Genomic DNA, 22,763 nt, shown 5'->3' on the forward strand with positions numbered 1-22,763 from the left:
GCTGAAGCTGTGGAGCAGCAAACCGTATGAACAATTTAAAGTTGTTAAGTGGAAAATATAAGTCGAAAACAATTTAATATAAATCAAGAAGATTGCACAAAATTAAAATGTTTGTATTCATTTTTAAATGTGAATAGATGTGTGTGTGTGTGTTAAAGGGTATAAAGCTGATTTGTTGCTGTTGTTGTTGTTTTTGGAGCAGAAGCAGGCGTGCGTTAAGAAAAATATATTATGTATATATATGTATGTGGTATAATAATTAAGCATAATTTCAAAGTACATAACTGAATGCTAATTCAATCGATTGTTATTGTTTTCAGTTTCAATTTCATTTCTTTATATGTTTCTGTTTCTGTTTCCGTTTTTGTTTTACTTCTTTATACAATTACAAACGTTTTTACAATACATTCAACGGTAGAAAACGTTTAAAACATGCACTTTTCCCAAAAAAGGCGAGAATAAACTACTAACCAGGGCTTTGAAATGTGACAACTCTAGAAAGCAACCACATTTAAACAATAATTTTGTATAAAAAAAATAATAATAATAATTATAGCAGCTGCAATAGCAATAGTAAATATTTAACACTTTAATGCTTAAGATTATTTCGTTTTTGACCGTTGATTTAATTCCTTTCTTTCCTTTTTTTTTTTGTATCAATTGTAAACACTTTTTAACAAAACATTTGTTGAACTGTCTGCTTAATTTAAGTAGCTTGAACTAATTAGAATATTATGCATTGAAATGAAATATGATTTATAAAAAAGAAATTGGCATTTGTTTTTGTTTTTCATTGTCGTGTAGGTATTCTGCGAGGACTGGCTAGCTGGCAAAACAAACTTGGGGGCAAAGGGCAGGAGTGTGACATTACCATAAAGTGTTTTTTTCTATAAATGCAATTTTATGTCTAAGTTTGTGTGTGTGTGTGTGTGTGTGCTTGAAGGAGGGAGTCTGTATGTTTTTATCTATGTATCAAATTATACAAAAATAGTTACTTATCAGCTTGTCATACATGTCTTTCAATTATGTTGTTTTTTATATATTAAACCTGCACAAATTGCGTTGTAACAAAGCTCCTAGGACTGAGTGATGGAGTGTGTGTGTGTATGTGTCTGTGTGTGTATATATATGAGAGAGACAACCTGTACCATTTTGTTTGTGTTTAGTTTCATTGTTTTCTTTTGTTTTGTATTTTGTTTTGACACTAGTTTTCGACTAAGAAGTCCGCTTCCAGAGCACGCCTGCTGCGCCCGTACCGTTGTTGCTTTGCATTTCCCCGGAAATCCACGACAGTTGCTTGGGCGCCAACGCCTTAGTTCTTTGGCCCCCACACCGAGGTGATGGGCGTGGCTGTAACTGGTGCACCGCCCGCGGCAAACATTGGGAAATCTTCCTGCGACTGAGTGTTGGGCGCAGTTAGATTTTTACCCTGGTTCTTCTTCTCCCACGGTGCATCCTTAATAATGAAACCGTTCTCATTGCTATTGCTGCCACTGCCGCCGCCGCCCGAGCCGCTGGTTAAAAAAGCGCCAACAGTTTGTGGCTGTGGGGATGGTGGCATATTCTCTAGAAAATCGCGCTCATATTCCTCAGCCATGCTAAGGAGCATTTCCTTTGCATTCTCCACATCCTCCTCCTTGCCAATGATGGTGACGGCCTGACTATCATCAGAAGATGGGAACTTGATGTCCACCTAGAGAACAGAATAAATTATAAGCAAGCGTGAGAATAAAGTCGATTATTCGTCAACTTACCTGGTAATCTAAGATGAGCTTGCGAATGGTGCGTCCACGGTGACCAATAATGTGCGGATGGATGCGCGTATCAATCTCAATGACCTCACGATGCAGCGTCTGCAGTTCACCGACAATTTCCAGAATGGCATCGCGTGCCGTCTCCGCCTTGGCCTGATAGCCAGTGATGGAAATGATGCGCTGATTGGGATCATTACGCTTGGGCAGCGAGATATTCACATCGAAGTCGGCGCGCAGCTTGTTGATGACGGCACCCTGGCGACCAATGAGCTTGGAGTGATACTCCGGATCGACTTCAATTTGGAGCACAAATGAGCGCAGCTCGCGATCAGCACGATTCTTTTCAAAGTCCTCAATCATCACTTCAAGCGCTTGCTTGGCTTCGGCCACACGAGCCGGCGTGCCAGACACCTTGATGACGTCAGACTTAAGGTCGCTGGGTGGCAGCTCCACGTGCACATCGTGCGTGGACATAAACTGACGCACATTGGCGCCACGTGGTCCGATGATGGTGCGATGCAGATCGAAAGGAACATTCAGCTCTTCCTCAATGGGTATGAGGTCAAGCAGGGCCTGCTTAGCGGCATTGCACTTTTCAATGCGTCCAGTGATGCGGATGACATCACATTGACGCACTGGCTCCGCGACTGGCGTGCCATCGCTCTCTTCAACGCCATTGACGCCATTGGTTAGACCTTCGACGGGTTCAGTGGCATCACGATCGGGGAATTTGATTTGCACATCAAACTCGGAGGTGACCTGCTGCACCTTGAAGCCACGTGCTCCCATAATGGTGCGATGCTGACGCTGTGGTATGACCACCTCAATGGTAGTCTGCGCCTCCAGATCAGCAACGGTTTCCTCAATGCGCTGCTTGGCCGCCTCAATGCACTCCTTGGCGCCCTTGATGGTCACCTTATCGGAGTTCATGCCGGCACGTGGGAAACTAATCATGACGCCGCCGCATTCCTCAGAGATGCGATGCAGGATACTGCCACGCTTGGCCACAAAGTGCTTGTGGTGCTTGGGATCCACAGTGACCTCACCCTCCGTGACCTCATCGCACTCCTTAATGATGGCCTCTAGCTGCTCCTTGGCCTTGTTCACGTTCTCCTCTTTGCCGATGATAATAATGGCCTCCTTGTCGCTATCATCGTTGGTGGGGAAAATGATGCGCGCGCCTGTGGCATCGCGTATCTTGCGTATGGAAGCACCATTCTTGCCAATCAAGAATTTATGATGTTGCTGCTTGGCACGCACTTCGACGCTGAAGGAAGCTTGCTGGCGCTCGTTGGCCAGTTCCAGCAGCTGTGCCTTGGCTTTCTCCACATCATCCTTGGGACCGCGTATGGTAACCTTGTCGCTCTTGGAGTCGCTATTGGGGAACTTGATGGTCACACCACCACATTCTTCCATAATAGCGGAGATGAGCTTGCCGCCAGTGCCGATGATGGAGTTGTAGTACTTGGGCGAGATTTGCACTTCCTCGGTGACAATGTCCGAGAGTTCGTTTTGTATCTTCTGTATGCGTTCCTTGGCCTCCAGCACATTCTCCTTCTTGCCTGTGATAACAATCACCTCGTTGGTATCGCCCTCGGCGGGTAAGTCAATCTTCGTTTGGGTTTCATCACGAATCTTTTTAATGTTGGCGCCTCCCTTGCCAATCACAAACTTGTGGAATTGCTTAAAGATAGGCACTTCGATAATATGCGATGATTCCTGGATTTCCTTGACAAGCTTCAGCAGATCCTTATGGCACTTGTCCACATCCTCCTTGGGACCGCGCAGCTTGACAATATCCGTATTCTCCTGCGGCGTGGGTATGGTAATCGTCACCTGACGATAACGATCCTTAATCTCGCGTATTTTCTCACCCTTGGCACCAATAATGGAGCGATGCAGACGACGATCAATGATGACATCCTTTGATTTTTCATTTTCCAGTTTATCGATTTTTTCTTGTAATTCAAGCTGCGCCAGACGCACACCCTCCTTGGGACCCTCAATGCGGATGTTGTTCTGACCCTCGCGCTCTTCGATGTTGATGTTGACCTTGAGCTCGTCCTTGAGGCGATTCACATTGGTGCCCGCTTTGCCAATAATATGCTTATAGTAGGAAGGATTCACAGTCATGACCACATAGGTGAAGTTCTCCTCATAGTTGCTGATGATGTCATTCAAATATGAAACAGCCTTGTCCACATTTTCGGGATCACCTTCGAGCTTGATTTTATTCTCCAGGCAATTGACATTCACATTGGGGCAATCCTCCTCCAGCTGCTTCATGTTCGCACCCTTGCGTCCAATCACATACTTGTGTATCCAATGTGGAGCGTGGATTTCGACAGACTTCACCGAGTTGGCCTTTTGGTAGACCACGGTCAGCGCATTGCCCAAAGCAACCTGAGGACCACGCAGTGTTATCGTCTCGGAGGGTGAATCATTGGGCGGCATTTCAACGGACACGCCGGTGAGCTTAAGAATCTCGGCAATGGTCGAGCCCTTAGGTCCAATGACATAGCGATGCTGTGGCTTGGCCACCTCAACGCTCACCGTGGAGCATTTCTTTTCCGACTCCTTGTAGATGGCCTCCACCTTAGCCTTAGCTGCAGCCACTGCATCCTTTTCACCTGAGATAATAATCTCATCCTTTTGCACCTGCTGTGGCGGCACATTGATCTTGGCGCCCGTTTCCTCCTGCAGCTTGATCAGATTCTCACTGTAGGGGCCCACAATGAATGGATGATAGATCTTAGGCACTGCCGTACGATCCGATGACTTCTTATATTGGTCGGCAGACAATTGGCGTATCTCTTGCTCGGCACGCTCAATGCCTTCCTTGGTGCCAGCAATGGTGATGACATCGCTCTCATCATTCTGATGCGGGATATTAATGCGCGTTGCGGTGGTGCGCTCCAGCTCACGCAGACGTTCGCCACGCTTGCCAAGGATGACGCGATAGTGCTCGCGCGGTATGTTCACCTGGCGGCTGGCCTGCGTGGAGAAGCTCATGAGGATTTTGCGACGTGCATCGAGCAGCTCGCTTTGCTTGCCCTTGATCAAAAACGTTAGCGATTGATTCTTGCCACTGACAATCTCAATCTGAGCGCCCGTCTCCTTCGTAATCTGCTGGCAAATGCGTTTCGATTCGCCCTCACCAAACTTTTCCGACTCCGTCGACTTGCGCTCCTCCATGGGCACATGCAGAACCTAAAATCAGTGTATTAAGCAACAAGTCTAAAGTGTTGGGGATGCAGTGCACCTACCTGCGTCTTTTGCGTGCTTGTTACACGCGCGATTGCTGGTCCAGCAGGGCCGCCAAGCGGTGCTGCGGCGTTATTCGACGGCAAGGCCGGGAATAGGTCGTCGTAGCTAAAAGCTGGCGTGGCTGCGCCAGTGCCGCTGGTGCTGCTGGTGGGCGTTGCGACGGGAGTGGGTGACGAGGGCTGCTCGTTGGACGAGGCTAGCTCCTGGCCATTGTTGAGGGTGATTGGTTGTTGCTCAATGTTAATTGCTGCAAGCCAAACAAACAAATTTCAATTTAAGCAATTGCTACATATTAAGCTCAAGCTTATTGCTGGACTTACCGTTAGTTTCCTCCATGACTGCTGCTTGCATTACTTAAAAAAAGAGAAGAGTCCTTTTTCGTTCCAAGTCGTTACAGTAACACTGCAAAAAATAGAAAAGAGAAACAAAGGTTAAGTCATTTTCATTAAAAGCAAATACAATTTTCTTATAGCTGCAACTAAACTCGTAGCAACAAATCTAAAACCTTAGATAAACCAAATCATACACGCATACACACACTCATGAAAAATCTAATTTAGTATTGATAAGGCTGCGACCCGCATGTCGCTTTGGAGAAGCGTTCTGCTGATAACAGCGCAGCGTAGAGTTTGTGCCTATTTTAGGTGGCGTCTCCGCTTTGACTCTGTCGTTCTTCTTGTGCCTGTCATTCGTTGTTCAGCTGATAAAACAATTTCTATTTTGCTTCTTGTTTAGTTTTAGTTATTCTCTCTAAATGGCCACGTAATTGCCTTTGCCAAAAAAGAATTTATTTGCGCGCAAACCAAACTGTGCTCAACAGTTTGTTGATAAGTGGACTATATACAGATGCATAAGTATGTGTGTAACGGCCACGCAAGCAAATTGTTGCCTGATAGTTATCGACACTGCTGATAAGGTTCGATGCTTCAATAACAAGATATATATAATATTAGTGCACATATACATTGTATATAAGCTTAATAAAAATTCGTTGTAAATACAAAAATTTCCGGTTTTATTATTTTTTACTTAACAGTGAAAGGTTAGGTTGCGTTTGGCCACAGCCAATGGAGAGATCGAGAGTATAGCAGCATTCTTTGTTGCCTGGTATTTAATCTGAATACCGTTAAGAAACATGCACTTGTTCAAAACACAGTTGCTTGTGTGCATGTCTGTGTCTGTGTGTGTGTATATAAGACTGTAGTTTTCTAAATCAGCGCCCAACAAGTTTTTAGCCTACATATTTTTTTCTTCTACATTTTCATCTTTAGCTGAGCAGCAGCAGCAGCTACAAGAACAACAAAATACATTGCCACTATCGCCATTGGTTACACACACATACATATAAGCAACACACACAGATACATAGCTAAACAAAGAAATCGACAAAAAATAAAAACGATCCAGCTAAGCAGCAAACCTCATTTGCTAATACTCTACACAAACAAAACTAGTTTCTTAGCTTTCTTTCTAGTATGCGCATGTTGCCAACTACATGACAATGCTTATCATGCATTGCGTTCATGATAGTGTATAGAATTGTGTCAAAAGAAGCAACAAGCGAGAGAGAGAGCGAGAGCGCAAGAGCTTAAGCTGTAGGTGCTTGCTGTGCACCGAGGGGAATTTTGGGGAGCTATAAAACCGGATGATAGCCGGCAACTACATGTAACGATCGACAACAGTGTGTGTGTGTGTATCTGCGTTCGTTTGTGTGCGTGTTGTGCGCTCTTTGCTGCATGCGCACTTCTTTAATTTTTCATGTCGCTCTTGTACGTACTCTCTCTCTCTATGTATTGGTGGCTTGGCACCTTTCGAGGCAGCATTTGCTGGGTGCTGACGAAAAAAGACTCAGGTACACTCACACACATGCATACACACGCGTTTGTATGTAAATATTTACATATGTGCATACATATACATGCGGTAACTTGCAGCGACGTTGACGTCGACAAAAAGAGCAGCCCAAAGTTCAGCTCTTCAGTATTTCCTATGCACAATTTACATATAGAAATCTTTTTGTATTTTTTTGTTTTTCTGGTATAGTAAGGTGAACAATGTTAATTTTAGTCGTATTGTTATTTTTATTGCTGCTTGAATTAACGTTTCTATGTTGGCAGATTTTTGCGAATGCCTGGCAAAGTGGAGCAAGCAACTAAAAAAATGTTGCTAAAAACAACAGCAACGAAAAAGAGTCGACGTAGCCACATTGGCCGAAAAGGCAAAGACCCCAAAGGCCTGACGACGACGGGCCCGTAAAGTAACAGGTGATACTTATCTACTTATTGTCAAATTATGCAAATGTTATTGTTATGTATTTTGTTTTTCAACTTACTGTACTGTAAAATCCAAAAAATCCGGCCTATTTATGTCCTTTAACAAAATCCAGTTTGATCAACTTGGCGTGTCTCCTGCTGAAACGCAAAATAAAATATTACAATACGTATTTAATTACAATGCATTTGGCCGCCTAATTAAATTTCTATAATTTTGTCGAGTGAATATTAAAACATGTAAAACAGCAAAAGGCAATAAAAGATGCCACAGCAAATTTAACTTAGAAAAAAAAAACAAAAGCAACAAAGCTAAAGCGAAAAATAAAAACATGTTTTCGTGTTGCCGCCGCCCCAAATGCGCTACAATAAATGCAGTTTGGTCGAGCATATGGCAAACGCTGGTAGGTTGGTGGTTATTATCCATAAGCTAGACAGAGTGAGATAGAGAGAATAGGCAGGCAGGCAGGCCAGCAGACCGACCGACAGCCAACGACCTTATGCATAGATATGCGGGTCACTTATTGGACAAATTATTGTTGTTGTTTTTGTGCAGCGTTCAAAAGTGGAGCATAAATTGCATATGTGTGTACGTACATACATATGAATGTGTGTGAGTACATTATAGGCGGAAGCCAGCCAGTTAGCCAGAGCGAGAGAGCACGCTCTTTAAACAGGTGAATGGCTTATGCTCAAAATTCTAGAGCGCTTGAAAATACCAAAAAACTGAAAGTTCAAAAACTGTATGGGCCAATGTTCACATACAAAGGCACTCGCGCTTACAAACAGAAGCAAGCAAAGCAAGTTGACGCAGACACACACACACACACGCAAACAAACGACAAACATTGATACGCCTTTCTCTAAGTATGCGCGTGTGGGGGAGTAAGCGTAAGTGCCTCTGCATATGTGTAAGTGTTGGCGGCGGCGTTGCAGCCCTTGCATTTGATAATACCACGTTGATTCCCGATATTTTTGAACTTTAAGCGGCATTTCTATTTCAATATTTAGTCATATTTGGATATCTGGGCGCATGCAGGCAAGAAATAAGCTTCCCACTTTGCGGCAGACGCGGCCTCAATTTTCTCTTAGCTGCCGTGCCGCTTGTCGCCCGTCGCTGCCGCCGCCTTTGTCATTGCTGCGGCTGCGGCGGCCCACATAACTGTATATTGCAGCACTTTTGTTAAACTTTTGCAATTTGCATTGCACAAAGCAAACGCGCACACTTTGTTTTAGAAGTTAAACGTTTTAGTTTGAAATCTGTTTAGATTAATTTCAGCTCAATGGAGAATGAATGAGCGAACGAACTAACGTGGCACGTGGCAATGTCACGTCGACACGTCGGTATCGCCGTAAAAGAGTTCGCTCTCCACGGAAATAACTACAACTGTTGCACTGTGGCACTACTGTTTAAAGGCTCTTGCTGTTTTTACACTATATATACCAGTATATTTATTAATTTTCAACAATTTATATTTTTCACACGACAGCAACGCAACACGTCCGCTCACCACGACTTTTCTTTCTTTTTGTTCTTCCGCTCTCCTTCTTTCTCTTGCACTTCGCGGTAAGTTATCTAATCGTCCGACCGCCACATTTCGGTCAATTTAGCTATTATAAAGCCGGCTATGGCTGCTTTCAAGCTACATTTCAAACGTTACTAGTAACGATGCGAATACTTATCGCTCATAATTAATAACAACAAAGAAGTGTTCGGGTGCTTTTTTTTTGCGTATTGTTCGGAATATTTCCAAGCGTTGGCATTTCCGTAGTCGCATTTTATTTATAGCACATATCAGAAACGGCAGACACACTATGCCGAAACTAAAGAGCTTGCTGCCTAACATATTTGGCAGCAACAAAGACGATAAAAACGTTGAGGGACGCTTGGAGACAGATGCATTGCCTGTTGACGATAATGGAGAAGATAACAACAATAGCGGCGCTCTCTCGCTGCCCTCAACTACACCAACCGCATCTGCTGATTTAACAGAATCTGTGCTGCGCGAGCTATCGGATCCAAACTACAACTCGATGGATGTAGTGCAATCAGCACAAATACCTGGATCCTCACTGGTCAGCAGCGAAGGTGGCAGTAACAACAATAACACAATGAACACAATGAATGTACATAATGCACAGCAACAGTTTGTAATGAATTTCTCGAATGCTAGCAACCTGCATTTTGGTTCTGTTTATAATTTCAATCAAAACACGAGCGCGTGCAGCTCGCGTAAGAGTAGCAACGCCACAGAGGAAGGCGCAGCAGCAGCGTCTGGCATTTCACCTGATGGCAAGCGACACTTGCCGCGTAAAACAGTTAGCATTGTGGCCATGATGCAGTCACAGCAGGAGCCCGATGTGCAACTGCTCACTTGTGTGTCCAAGCATTTAGGCGAGGGCTGGAAGCATATAATGCGTATGCTCGGCCACTCCGAGGGCGAGATAGAGCAGGCTATTATGGATCATATGGTGCAGGGCAATACAAGTGAGGTAAGTAGCTGTTATTTGCCATATTAGCCAGTTGATAATATGCTGTTGCGTTTTGCAGGTCATCTATCAATTGTTGCTGAAATGGGTAAGAGAATCGGCCGATGGCGTTGCTACCGTGGGACGACTCACTACGCTGTTATGGGAGGAGAGTCATCGTGAATGCGTAATGCGCATGAAACTGGTTTGGAAGGCGCTGGAGAAACGCAAGACTTCCAGCTAGTCAGTCAGCTGTATTCTCAAAACAATGTTATTTTTTCAAGTGAGACATGCAAGGTAATTTCCAATAGTTGCATGCAGCTTAATTAAGCTTAAACTTTTGTGCAATGTACTATTTTTTATAAACATTTTTAAACAGATGGCATTAGGCAAAATGCAAACTTCGAATAAGTGCCTAGAATTGTTTGTTGTTAATCAATCAGTAATTCGTAAATTGTAAATTTTGTGATACTTAAGTCAAGCCTTAATATTTTTGCAACAATTTGTGCAATAAGCATTTGAATGTTATTTACAATAAACATACATGCATATGTATATATTATATAAGAGATTATATTTGCTGCAGTAGGCTGCGCCTAATCAGACAATCTTTGTGATCTTTGCACTAAACATATCAATCAACATTTGTGCGCCATTGCCATTATTGGCGGCATAGTCCGGCAGCTGCTCCATGCGCTCCAACCAGGCACTCAATTGTGGATGACGCGCCTGCTCCAGCGGTGCCAAGCCCTGCAAACTGGATACGGAGGACACGACGCTAAAGTCGGCTACGGTTAATTTTGGACCACACAAATAGTTTTGTGTGCCCAGAAAGGCCTCCAGAAAATCATAAGCTGCATAGATGGCATCAATTCGGCTGCGTGGCACTTCAGTTTCATTGCGATAGAACAGCGGCTCGGCTATGTTGCGTATGCAGCCTTGGAATAGCACACCCGATTCAAAGTGCAGGCGTTGATCGACGACAGCGCGCTTGTAGTACTCCCTGGGATACAGCTCATCATGCTTGCAGTACTTACGCACCAGATATGCAATAATGGCATGCGAATCCCAAATGCAGTTGCCATCATCCTCCAGCATGGGCACCGTATGCTGCGGATTCTTAGCCAGATACTCCTTGCTGCGCTGCTCGCCAGCCAGCAGATTTATCAGCTTGTACTCATACTGCAGGCCCAGCGCATGCAGCGTTAGCTTGCAAGCCCTCACCGGTGGACTTGGCTCCAGTCCATATAGCACTAGTTTGCCCATTATTAAGTCTCGAGTCGAACGTGTGTAAGCTTGGCGTGTTGTACTTGAACTAAACTGTTTGTCTGTCTATTTATTCCCATGCCGTGTCGTAATTGCGCACAAAAGCTTTGCATTGATTACTACTAGTATATAATTTAATTCATTTGAGCTTAGTTCTATAGTATTATTAGTTTATTTGGCGCTAAGCTACATTTATTCAAACAATTGTTACATAAATATTTATATAATAGCAGCATTAGATACTGTAAATCATTTCCTAGAAAACCTTTTTATGATTTTCCAACAAACTCGTGTGTTTGCCTTATGATTATGCTTATCTAGTTCATCGAGTTGTTTATACTTGTGATAACGAGTCCATAATGTGTAAGGTAAGTGTAGATAATGGTAGCACGTGAAATCAACTACAGTTTTGTTTTTAGCTTTTTGTTTTTACCGATATACATATATAGACGACACGTAAAGAGGCGCAATGACCGCACATTTTATACACTTGATGTCTATGCTTTGAACTGTCATAATAATTAACAGCATTTATTAATAGTGTAGTGCATTTTTATTCTAAATTTATGCTTTATATGCTTTTCAGTGTATTGATACGCTTTAAATAGATTCTAACAGCTTTAAGTATTTCACAATGTTTTAAGATAAGACTGTAGAGTTGAAAGCAAAGGCCAATTTATGTGCATTTGATTAGAAGCGGCATCTATTTTTAGCAACTAAACTAGTTAATCAACAAACTTGTGTTAATCTCATGGCAAGACTGTGAAATTTGCTTTCTTAACTGAGGCTACAAAAAGTCGAGCCCCCTTTGCATTTTCCTCATAATATGGCAGCTGTTGCATGCGTTGCATCCAAGCTGTAATTCTAGGATATTTAACAGCATCAATTTCCACATAGGCCAGCATTGAGCTTATGGATGAGATAAGACTAAAGTCTGCAATAGTCAGCTGATCGCCGGCTATATAGTTATTGTTCTTGAGAAAAGCTTCCGTAAAGTCATAAGCCTCAACAATAGCTTCAATGCGTTCCTTGGGCACTGCTGTCACTCCCTTGAAGAGCACCAGCTTAGTAACGCTAATTAAAGCATTGGCAAACACCACACCAGACTCAAAGTGTAAGCGCTGATCGACAACTGCACGCCTATAAAAGTCCTTGGGATACAGTGCATCATCCTTTGCATATTTGCGCACCAGATACGCCATTATCGCATGCGAGTCCCAAAAGCACACAGCACCATCCTCCAGCATGGGCACTGTGCCCTGCGGATTCTTCGCCAGATATGCAGCCGACAATTGTTCTCTCTTCAACACATTCACATTTACATATTTATAAGCAATCTGCAAAGCGGCCAGCGTTAACTTCACAGCACGCACTGGTGGACTGGGATCCAAGCCATATAGCGTTAGATTAACCATGTTGATAGATTGCCACGCGAGCGTTGACTATGAACTGCTTGGCAAATGATGATTGGCAAAAACATAGAAGAAAGAGCAAGAGCATTAGCTAATGAGCTCAAAGTGCACTTTGATCACATGCCCTAAATAAATACATACATAAGTGTTGATAAAATACTATGTTGCGCTAGAAATAAACAACTATTATAGTTAAGCGCTTAAATGTTTGTTATCTTAAACGACTCTAAATTAATTTTCATACACACAAACCTTTTGTAATTTGTTATCGCATAAAATTAAAGAGCAGCAAGTTCTGAGAGCAGTCGGCGTAAAGCGTTTCTCTTAAGCTTTTGTAAAAGCTTTTACCGTAAACGCAGCGCACATGTCAAGTAATGGCAGTAAATATATGTATTCTAATTATTTATTATAATTATTCTGTCAACTCGACCAGACTCGCCAACAGTCCATGCACTACTGACCTGCAAGTGGCCTCGCTTGCCGCCCACAGCCTCTCCAACTTGCTTGTGCTCTGCTGCTCTTCGCTCATAAGCTAGTGGGAGCATCTCTCTTTGTATCTCTCTCTTTGTTTGTATGCGCTCGATCGCTCTGCGCTGCGAACGAGAGCGTCGCTGCTTTTATGGGTGAGATGAGTTGACATTTTTTTTGCAGGTAGTCGGAAAAAATTATTTTCAGGCTTAAGAGCAACAAACGTGCTTAACGTTTATAATTGTAATCAATATAGTATTTGAATAATTATATAAAATATTTTTATATGATGAATATCTTATTTGGTGAGCTGAGGCATATATGAAATGAAAACTAACAGACATTTTTTTATTACATTTTTTGTATGGCTTAAAAATCCATTGCCAAAAAATATTAAGTGCTCTTAGGCAGCAATAAAATATCAAAGTGTACAATAAATATTTGTAAACAAGTGTTATAAGCTTTATAGCTTAATTAAAATTTGAAAACATGTAAAGCTAACTGTACTTACTGTAATTAAAGTTTTAAGCAAAAGTACAAAGTTCAAAACTATTTTAAACAATTTGCTTTGCTATCTCATACTAGCTTACTTATCTAGCTTTCAGTTGTTAGTTTTAGTTGCTGCACTATAAAAAAAACAAAGCTTTAAGTTCTAAATGTCATGTTTATTAAACAATTTACAGCTAATTAATTTAACTATTTACTGAGCTACAGTAAATGTTTTGCTCTTGACTGCACCAGCAAACATTGCAGCTCCCTTAGCATTTTGTTCATAGTAGGGCAGTAATTCCATGCGCTTAATCCAATTACTTAGGTTAAAATACTTGGCAGCATCGACGGGCACATAGGCGACCAATGAGCTGATGGAGGAGATAAGACTCAAATCCGCAAGAGTCAGCTGATCGCCAGCCATGTAGCTGTGACCTTTAAGGAACAGCTCAACAAAGTCATAGGCCTCAGTGATGGCTTCAATGCGTTCCTTGGGCACCTCTGTTACGCCGAAGAAGAGCACCAGCTTGGTAATAGCTCTAAGTGCATTGGCAAACACTACACCACTCTCAAAATGCAGACGCTGATCCACAACAGCGCGCTTAAGCAGATCTCTAGGATACAGTGAGTCATCCCTGCTGTATTTGCTGACCAAATAGCACATAATGGCATGTGAATCCCAAATGCAGGCATCGCCATCCTCCAGCAGCGGCACAGTGTGCTGTGGATTCTTTGCCAGATATTCCTTGGACAGCTGCTGCTTGCTTGTGACATCCACCACGATAAACTCGTAGTCCAGCTGTAGAGCAGCCAGCGTTAGTTTAACAGCACGCACTGGTGGACTGGCATCCAGACCGTAAAGCTTTAGAATTGCCATGTTGTTAGATCTATAAGTTCAAATTGCTAACTGACTGTGCAGCAAGCAGAGCGTAGGCTATTTATCTAAGCAGTCGAGCAGCTAAGAGAGCGCAGATAAGATAAGAGAAAAGCTCAAAAGCAGATAAGAAAATCAAACGTTAAAAAAAATGTAAATTTGCAATTCAAGCGCTAATTTATTTATTTAATTTTCAAGAGTAAGTGTTACATTTGTAAATTGTTAGAAATTCATGAAATACAAGTGTGTAAGCGAAGCAAGCTAAAGCTTAAGCTTAAGTAATGCAAACTAACTTAGCTGCTCTTTGGCAGCCATTTTAAGAGAGAAAGCGCAGCGCTCTAAGTTGCGCTCTTTGATAAGCTTATGCGCCTATGCTTTGAAATTTGATAATTTGCGCTGATTTTGCATGAATAAGCAAATTTTTGAAATTTATATTTGCAGCGTGCAGCAATTAATTTGTTATGTTTTTATTTAAGGTTCCACAGTATAAGTTTTAGCCTTCACCATAGCCTCAAATTGTGCAGCGCCCTCAGCATTTGCCTGCTCATAATAAGGCAGCTGCTTCATGCGATCCCACCAAGCTGTAATAGCTGGATACTTAGCTGCATCTAGTGCCAAGTAGGCCGTCAGACCGCCTATGGATGTGACATAACTAAAGTCAGCTATGGTCAACTCGCTGCCGGCCACGTAATCGTTTTCGCCTAGAAAATTCTCAACCATGTCATAGACAGCAGCAACGCCATCGATTTTTGACTGCGGCACGCTGCTTTCGTTTAAGAAAAGCAAACGCTTGGTTAATTCACGTAACGAATCCGTAAACATCAAACTCGTATCGTAGTGCAAGCGTTGATCCACAACAGCGCGCTGCACCAGCTCACTTGGATACAGTGCATCATCTTTGCCATATTTACGCACCAGATAGGCATTGATGGCATGCGAATCCCATAGATACAGCTCATCATCCTGCAGCAGCGGCACCGTATGCTGCGGATTCTTTTGCAAATATTCGGGCAACATATGTTCACCAACCATTAGATTAATGGTAATAAATTCATAGGGCAAATCCAATGCCTTGAGTGTCAAGCAGCAGGAGCGCGTGGGTGGACTAGCCAGCAGACCGTAGAGTACAAGTTTGCCCATTGTCAACGCGTCAATTGAAAAACCGTAACTGATTGGCAGACAAAGCGCTGCAGGACCTTAAATAGCCAAGTCCATGGCGCAAGGGCGTGGGAAATGGCAACCTGTGTTTAGATACACGTAGCTGCATAAGAAAACAGACAGACTGGCAATTGGTAAATGGCAATTAATCCAACGAATGTCACAATGTCAAGGGATTCGATTCGATTGCTATACCAAAGGGTATGAGCAAAGGTTTAAAAAAAGCTAAGTCTATATTTAGAAGAAATCAATAACTTTAAAACAATATTTAAATAAATTATTTAAAAGCAATAAAGTTCAAGGCGAGAACTTCTAGCTATATAATTTAGTACGACTTAATTTAAAGTTTTATAAGCCACCCCATCGTCGTGTTGCTTGCCAGGGTATATGCTACGTTAGTTTTTAAATAAAATATTTATGCAACCTGAGCACGCGAACTCTTTAACCGCCGCTGCACAGCAAATCAATAACTTTGCCTCTGCTTTGTTTTCCTAATCTAAAATGCAAATAACCCCATGGACTATGTGTCATATACACAAACTGAAAGCTACAAGTAAATATTGATAGTGCTTAAAGATAATGGCAATGGCCACTGTAAACAGCGCCTCAAGTTTTAGCCACTTTATCTGCAGCATTAATAAACAATCAGCCAAAAGGTAACTTGCAGCATTATGACGTCTTTACTTTTTACCAACTATCATAGTCTGTATCTAATCTAATCTTATCGCAAGTTCAAAGTTAGTCTATGCTATGCAGCTCTGACTCTGGCAGTTACATTCAGTTGAATTCTGGAAGCGAAAACTAAAGATGGTGCTTGTACTCTATGGCAATGAGCTGAGTCCTCCGGTGCGCGCAGTGCTCCTAACACTTCGTGAGCTGCAGCTGGAGCATGAGTTTCGCAACGTGGATCTAATGGCGGGCGAGCATTTGCTGCCGGATTTTGTGCGCAAGAATCCGCAGCATACGGTGCCCTTGCTGCAGGACGATGAGAGCTACATCGCTGACTCGCACGCCATCATTGGCTATTTGGTTAATAAATATGCGCAGCAGGATACGCTTTATCCCCAGGAGCCCATACAACGCGCCGCAGTGGATCAGCGTCTGCATTACGAGTCCAGCGTGCTGTTCAACAATTTGAAGCAACTAAATCTGCTGCTGTTCAAGCAAAATGTAACCGAATTGCCCAAGGATAAGCTGGCCGAACTTTACGACAGCTATGCGCTGCTGGAGAAATTCTTAGAGCTCACCACCTATCTGGCTGGCGAGCATTTAACCATTGCTGACTTTAGCACTGTGGCCACAGTTAGCACTTTGAATCTAACCTATGCCCCACTGGATGCCGACAAGTATCCCAAATTGTGCGCCTGGCTGGCTCGTTTGGAGGCGCTGCCTTATTACGAGCAGGCCAATCTGCAAGGAGCGCGTTTATTGGCGGACAAGGTGCGTGCCAAGCTGCCCAAGCAGTTTGACAAGCTGTGGCAAAAGGCTTTTGCGGATATTAAAAGTGGCGCTGGCAAGCAATAAGCAAATTACAGTGCCATATGCCAGGCAAGTGCTAATATGCCTCAGCATAATTGTTATATAGGGTATAATGATGTTTGCAAAACTTGCCAACTTTTTGCGCTCATTAAAATTATAAAAAAAAACTTGCAGTCAAAACATAGAAAAACTCAAGAAAGTTAGCTCAACAAAGACATCAAACGAATGCTGTACAATACGCTCTTAAATTGAAATGAAAATTTATACTAAATATGCTAATTTTGTATTTATTATCACGCAACTACTTGAACAAATTTCTATTTTAAATAAAATAATTGAGATAAACATTTCTTATTGAATTCAATTAATTTTTTTTGAAAATTTAGCAAAGAATTTCAATCTCAACAGCTATTTGTTAGCTAGAAGCATAAAATAAAATACTACAAAATTTTTTTCAACTATATAGTATAGAAAAAAAATATTTATAAATTAATTTATAGAGTTATATTCTAGCCTAAGAAAATCCGCATACTCTTAGTTAGGGTACGCGCCGAGACGCACGAAATGAAAAGCGCAAAGTTTAGCTGCCGTGTCGTGCATGCTAAAGTTGTTAAATCATAATTAATTTATGACGCCGCCAGTCCTTTGGAGTAGCAGCCAGTAAAAGAGAAAGAGAGAAAACGAAAGAAGCAGCAGCAACTGAGTGAGTGAGTGAGTAAGGGAGCTGTCGAGTTTGCATAGTAAAGTGAAGAGCGTTGTATGGCACACGGTTGAAAATGGTTTTGGTGCCTGCCTAAATGATTCTACCTGCGTTCCCAGCAGCAGCAACCCCAAAAACGAAAGCAAACTCAAAGTCAATTTGTGTGCGCGCCACATGCCTCCCACTTCATGACGCCGCCGCCGCCGCCTTTATGCGCCTCATTGCTGCAAGCGGGCAGGAAAACTAATTGGTTTAATTTCAACTTTTACTTTGGACCTTGTCGTCTCGTTACAGCCACGCACACAGCACAGTAGGCTGACAAGGCTTTATGCTCGACCGAACGACCGACCGCCCGCCCGCCAGCCCGGTTTGGCTTTTATGTTAAGTTGGGAATATTTTCATTTCATTTTTCTCGGAAAATGTTGCATTTGGCTGTGGGGCATGCTGCGTGTGGCTGCAACTTAAGCAGCTTAAAAAACAATTTGCAATTGCAATTCTATAATCAAATAACACAAACTGTGCAATTGAAATAAAGCTGCGAGTAAAATATTTGTTGCATGCTTTGGGGCGCACGCAAAGTTCAATTGACTTTAGACTTTATTAGAGCTTATACTTGATGCTTCTTAGTATAGGAAACTTTTCACCTGCACACTGCCCACGAAAATCATCAAGCGTTAAATCGTGCAGCGCAACGCCGCCAAGTCCTTGCGCTTGAGCAAAACTGGCCTTAATGGCGGCTGTGCTTGGATCTTCATAACCAACCCATATGCCTGGTTCGCCATTGTCGCCCGCAGCGCGATAAGCATAGATGCCATAACGTTTGGTTGGATCGCCTACCTTGCGCAAATGCTCAGTGCCTGTATCCTTGCCTTGGCCCACATGCTGCTGCAGCAGCACACAAATCTCGGGCCAGCTAAGCAAGCCCGGCTGACCAGAGCGTTTGCCATCTGGCACGCCGCCTGCAGTTGCAGCTATAGGCGGAAAGCCTGTAATGCCGGATTCAGGCGTCATTTGCCAAGCGCGTCCATAGCTGGGAATGCTGATGAGCAGCTGCTGCGCATTTGCAGTTTGATTAAGCCAATATTCGAGTTGTTGTTGCACATTGTGTGTGGCGTCGCGATCGTACATGGGATAGAGTGCAGCAGGCAGATCCGCCTGCTTTGGATCACGCGCTGGCGTTTGGAAATCATAAGTGCCCAGGCTAACAAAGTCCACAAAGCTCATTATGGCGGGTATGTCTATAAAGACTGAGAAACTGCGTCAATTGCTTTGCTAACGAATGGTTTGGCTCAACTTACGTGCTGCATCCACATGTGGCAACATGCTGACTGTCAGCAGTTTGCCATGACGCTGCAGCTCCAAGCGCAGCTCTCTTATAAAGCTAGCAAACTGCTCTTTATGCTGCTCCGCCTGCGCATCAATGCTGCTGCTGCTAAACCAGCCCTTAACCGAGCTCCAGGCGCGCTTAAGTGCGCCCTGCTGCAGCTTGGGACGCGTCTTGGGAAACTGCCAAGCCAAGTCCAGCCCATCAAAGCCATACTTGCTCAGCTCATTGGCAGCGCTTACCTTGAAGCTATTGCGTCTGTCTGGCTGCTCCAGCAAGCTCAAGTACTTGGCTGTATCTGGCTCAAGCTCTGCGTTCAAATCTCGATCACCGCCCACGGCTAGCAAAATCTTCAAGTGTGCAAACTTTTGACGCAGCGCTGTTATCTGATTATAATGCTGTCTGTTATAGCTCAACTCGGGATTGAGACTTTTGATGCCATAGCTCTGCGCATCAATGCCCGCATAGCCATAAACTAAAACATTACAAAACTGCAGCGCTGGCTCCAGTTCATGCAGCGACAGCTGCGCTGGACCTGTAAACAAATAAACAAACACTCATCGCTGATAACCTTAACCCACGACACTAAGCTGATAGCACTTACCACCGCGCGCAAAGCTCGCTGCATCGTAGTAGCAAACGAGCTTACCCACATCAGCTCGACTGCCAGGACAGCAGAGCCAACAGCATACAGCTGCTAGTAGTAATAGCCAGGAACTTTGATACATCCTCAGTTCAGCTCAGCTCAGTTATTGTTCGTGTGTAGTGTCTGCTTAGCGTTTGTATTGAAAACTGTTGCAAAGCTCAAGTTGATAGCATGCGCAAAAGCTTAATAAAAGCTTAGTGCGAAAACTGAGCACAAACTCTTGGCGATAAGCGTGGCGTATACTTATTTTTGTTGTTGTTGCAGTTAAGTTGCGTATTTAAACTAGGTTAGGCTTTATTTAAATTCCATGAAATTTTTAATGCTATTATTTATGTTCGTTTATAAAATTATTTGCAATCACAACGAATGCTGTATACTCTCAAATTAAAAATAAAATTTAATTTATTAAATTGTATGAGAATAAGCTAATTTGTATTATAATAATTTTATTATCCACGCAACACTTGAACAAATTTTAAATAAAATTATTGCATTTTTTATTGAATCAATTCAATTTTTAGTAAATTTAGACAAAGATTTTCAATCTCAACAGCTATTTGTTAGCTAGAAGCATAAAATAAAATATTACAAAATTTTTTCAACTACATAATATAGAAAATTTATAAATTAAGTTAATTTTATGCTACACATTGCTTATAAAATTATTTAAATATGCTAATAATATAATAAATTTTAGTCAGCTATGTTAAACTCATATACTTATTTTGTTATTGAATTTTATAAAATATTTAAATACGAGCCAAAGTTTATTTATTAAGCTCACACTCTTTTTAACTATTGTCTATCTTATTATTTTTCAAAGCTGCTGCAAATATTAATAATAAATTTAAATGCAGCATGCTTAGCTCTTTAAAGTGCATACCTTAGTCAGCTGTGTACAACTTTTTGTTTCTATTATGCTTACGTTTTTGCTTTGCTGTATATAAGACAATTTTATAAATTGAAAATTCCAAGGAATTCTATATATATATATAGCAAATAAGCTGCATAGATAGTCTTAATTAACATAATCTATAAGCATATACATATATTTTATGTGCAGTCGACAATAATCATAAAGCGACAATATTCTTCAGTTCATCTTCTGTGTTGAAGCCAACAAGTGCAAGTTTAAAATTTCTAAAATGAAAATATGCTTACGTAAGTTTATTTTTGAAACTCTAACCTCTAGTATTTTTGGAATTTAATGCTTATTTTGAAATACTAATGTAAGCTTGTGAAACCTCAAATACAATCGCAGTTTAAAATGAAATAAAGCAAACTGTGTATGGCAGACAGCTGCGTTCATTTTCTGCCTGAATTCAATTGTGATTACGTGTATTTTTTTTTCTTTGCTGCCAATCACTGACAAGCTGCAAACGAACTTGCAGCAAGCAGCGACATATAGTGGTCAGCATAGTGGCTTATAACACGTTTTTAGTTCAGTCTAGCGATTGCTTTATAACTTACAAGCGTCCGCACACACACACACACACAGACAAAAGTCCACGCCAATAGTGTAAGCTGCCATTAGTTGCTGTCACTTTGCCAACGGCACTTTGCCAGCGCCTGGGCTTCCTGTCCACATTGACACCCACACACGCACACCCACATACACTTGGTTGAACAATTCCCAGACAATAATGTTTTTGTGTGTTGTGTATAAGCAAAGCTTAAATACATTAAAGCATTCGCCGGCATGGCAAACATGATGAGCTCTTGTCGTTGCCACAATACACACACACACACACACACACATATATATATATGTGTATACACCCACATTGTGTGTGTCCTGCTGTTGCTTTTACTTTTACACAGAAGTTGATTAGCAATTTTGTTCACGTGGCTGCTTTGGTTGCGCTGGCTGTGGGTTGGCAATGTGTTGACTTGTTCGGCGTTCACTTTGTTGCGTTATTGAGGTCAGAAATTGTTTATGAACTTAGTGTAAGAGAGAGCAAAGCATTTGCATGCTGTAGCTATGTTTCAGTGGTTGAATTTGTAAGCCACTTTGATGGCTGCAAATCCTTTTAGTAATTACTTTTTGCACTGTTTAATAGATTTGTTTTAGTAGGGGGAGCTGGCGAAGCCAAGTGTTGACAGCTAAATGGCACAACAAGCGACGTAAGTTAACGAAGTGCGTGACATTTTATTTAACAATTTAATGCTATATAGTATATATGCATTTATTTTATAAGTAACGTAGGCAGCTTTGTAGCATAAATAGTGTGTAATGCTGCATTATAATTAGATTTAGGGTCAAGCTACGCGTTGGGTTATCAAATAATTTCATTAGACTTGCTGCGCGCATAAGTATGCTATGAAATGTTAAGCCGTATTAAAGCTGCGCGCTTTAATGCGTAACTACGTTTATAATTTCAGCTTTATTTAATATAAAGCTTTAAAAATTAAATTGTTGTTGCTGCTGCTATTAGAAATAAAATTTATGTTGCCGCAATTAGCTAACAAAGAATGTGGCATGCAACAATTTGATAATAAAAAGCAACACGCTATCAACATGCCACAGCTACTACTACTTAGTGCAGAGCTCAGCGCCAAAAGCAGGCCTGAGACACACACACATAAAGCTAACCACCACACATTTGCACACGCAAACGACAAAAATTCAAAAGTGTAGATTCAACACAAAATATTATATATTACTTCATATAACGCTGTGTGTGTGTGCGCGCGCTTATAGCCGCTTAAAGCAAACAGTCGTAAAATGCACACATGCTCATAGACACGCCCAAATGTGCTTAACACACACACACACACACGCTACAGGTTGACAATAAAACGCTGCTCGTAATAATAAACTAATAGTGCCCCAGCTGCCAAGTAATACTTAACTATCTTTACTCTACTACAATAAACAAGAGCATCATAAATAAAAGTACACACGTACACACACACACACATGCGCATTTTTATAGTGCTTAAGCTTTAGTGAGTTTGTTAGAAATTCATATGCAGCTGATTAAGTGCGCATATTAAGAAATTGTTCACCCTAGAGTTAGCTTAAGATTTAGCAGCGCATAGTATGAGCAGCTAATTGTGCTCATTATAAATTATATTAGCAGTCAGCGCTGCATATTTTCACAGCCAGTTGCTGTAAATAGTTAGCACAACTTAAGCTTAAGCCACATAGAGCAAAAGGCCAAATATAAGCTATGAAATTGTTTAT

The 22,763-nt window shown here is 41.9% G+C and overlaps 8 protein-coding genes across 10 annotated transcripts; 2 read left to right on the forward strand and 6 right to left on the reverse strand.

The window, feature by feature from the left end:
• Window positions 1-193: 193 nt before the first annotated feature.
• LOC108596658 (vigilin) lies at window positions 194-8,785 on the reverse strand. Of its 2 annotated transcripts, none has more exons than XM_017982644.2 (6): window positions 8,736-8,785; window positions 7,354-7,429; window positions 5,342-5,423; window positions 5,021-5,268; window positions 1,755-4,964; window positions 194-1,693 (listed from the first exon to the last, which is right to left on the reverse strand). In XM_017982644.2, the coding sequence occupies exons 3-6, from the start codon at window positions 5,370-5,372 to the stop codon at window positions 1,313-1,315; spliced, it is 3,870 nt and encodes a 1,289-aa protein (XP_017838133.1). In that variant the 5' UTR covers window positions 5,373-5,423; window positions 7,354-7,429; window positions 8,736-8,785; the 3' UTR covers window positions 194-1,312. The 2 variants fall into 2 exon arrangements, with proteins under 2 accessions (XP_017838133.1, XP_017838134.1); XM_017982645.2 differs by having other exon boundaries at window positions 7,354-7,432; window positions 8,736-8,751.
• Window positions 8,786-8,999: 214 nt separating this feature from the next.
• LOC108596659 (protein immune deficiency) lies at window positions 9,000-10,255 on the forward strand. Its single transcript, XM_017982646.2, has 2 exons — window positions 9,000-9,784; window positions 9,843-10,255. The coding sequence occupies exons 1-2, from the start codon at window positions 9,107-9,109 to the stop codon at window positions 10,002-10,004; spliced, it is 840 nt and encodes a 279-aa protein (XP_017838135.1). The 5' UTR covers window positions 9,000-9,106; the 3' UTR covers window positions 10,005-10,255.
• Window positions 10,256-10,306: 51 nt separating this feature from the next.
• LOC108596660 (glutathione S-transferase 1) lies at window positions 10,307-11,077 on the reverse strand. The gene has a single exon (XM_017982647.2). The coding sequence runs from the start codon at window positions 11,024-11,026 to the stop codon at window positions 10,361-10,363; it is 666 nt and encodes a 221-aa protein (XP_017838136.1). The 5' UTR covers window positions 11,027-11,077; the 3' UTR covers window positions 10,307-10,360.
• A 132-nt stretch (window positions 11,078-11,209) lies between these two features.
• On the reverse strand, window positions 11,210-12,894 carry LOC108595139 (glutathione S-transferase 1). 2 transcript variants are annotated; one of them, XM_017980305.2, is made up of 3 exons: window positions 12,691-12,894; window positions 12,580-12,607; window positions 11,210-12,475 (listed from the first exon to the last, which is right to left on the reverse strand). In XM_017980305.2, the coding sequence occupies exon 3, from the start codon at window positions 12,439-12,441 to the stop codon at window positions 11,776-11,778; it is 666 nt and encodes a 221-aa protein (XP_017835794.2). In that variant the 5' UTR covers window positions 12,442-12,475; window positions 12,580-12,607; window positions 12,691-12,894; the 3' UTR covers window positions 11,210-11,775. The 2 variants fall into 2 exon arrangements, with proteins under 2 accessions (XP_017835794.2, XP_033150977.1); XM_033295086.1 differs by having other exon boundaries at window positions 12,580-12,621.
• A 650-nt stretch (window positions 12,895-13,544) lies between these two features.
• LOC108595023 (glutathione S-transferase 1-like) lies at window positions 13,545-14,311 on the reverse strand. The gene has a single exon (XM_017980158.2). It carries the CDS (start codon window positions 14,270-14,272, stop codon window positions 13,607-13,609), a length of 666 nt encoding a protein of 221 aa, XP_017835647.2. The 5' UTR covers window positions 14,273-14,311; the 3' UTR covers window positions 13,545-13,606.
• A 125-nt stretch (window positions 14,312-14,436) lies between these two features.
• On the reverse strand, window positions 14,437-15,431 carry LOC108595022 (glutathione S-transferase 1). The gene has a single exon (XM_017980157.2). The coding sequence runs from the start codon at window positions 15,407-15,409 to the stop codon at window positions 14,741-14,743; it is 669 nt and encodes a 222-aa protein (XP_017835646.1). The 5' UTR covers window positions 15,410-15,431; the 3' UTR covers window positions 14,437-14,740.
• Window positions 15,432-16,222: 791 nt separating this feature from the next.
• Window positions 16,223-17,094, forward strand: LOC108595606 (glutathione S-transferase 1). Its single transcript, XM_017980872.2, has one exon. It carries the CDS (start codon window positions 16,235-16,237, stop codon window positions 16,949-16,951), a length of 717 nt encoding a protein of 238 aa, XP_017836361.1. The 5' UTR covers window positions 16,223-16,234; the 3' UTR covers window positions 16,952-17,094.
• Window positions 17,095-18,153: 1,059 nt separating this feature from the next.
• On the reverse strand, window positions 18,154-19,824 carry LOC108595143 (chitinase-like protein Idgf5). Its single transcript, XM_017980308.2, has 3 exons — window positions 19,535-19,824; window positions 18,905-19,465; window positions 18,154-18,853 (listed from the first exon to the last, which is right to left on the reverse strand). Exons 1-3 carry the CDS (start codon window positions 19,656-19,658, stop codon window positions 18,207-18,209), a joined length of 1,332 nt encoding a protein of 443 aa, XP_017835797.1. The 5' UTR covers window positions 19,659-19,824; the 3' UTR covers window positions 18,154-18,206.
• Window positions 19,825-22,763: the final 2,939 nt, after the last annotated feature.

Source organism: Drosophila busckii, chromosome 2R (assembly GCF_011750605.1).
Source record: "Drosophila busckii strain San Diego stock center, stock number 13000-0081.31 chromosome 2R, ASM1175060v1, whole genome shotgun sequence".
NCBI classification, from domain to species: domain Eukaryota; kingdom Metazoa; phylum Arthropoda; class Insecta; order Diptera; family Drosophilidae; genus Drosophila; species Drosophila busckii.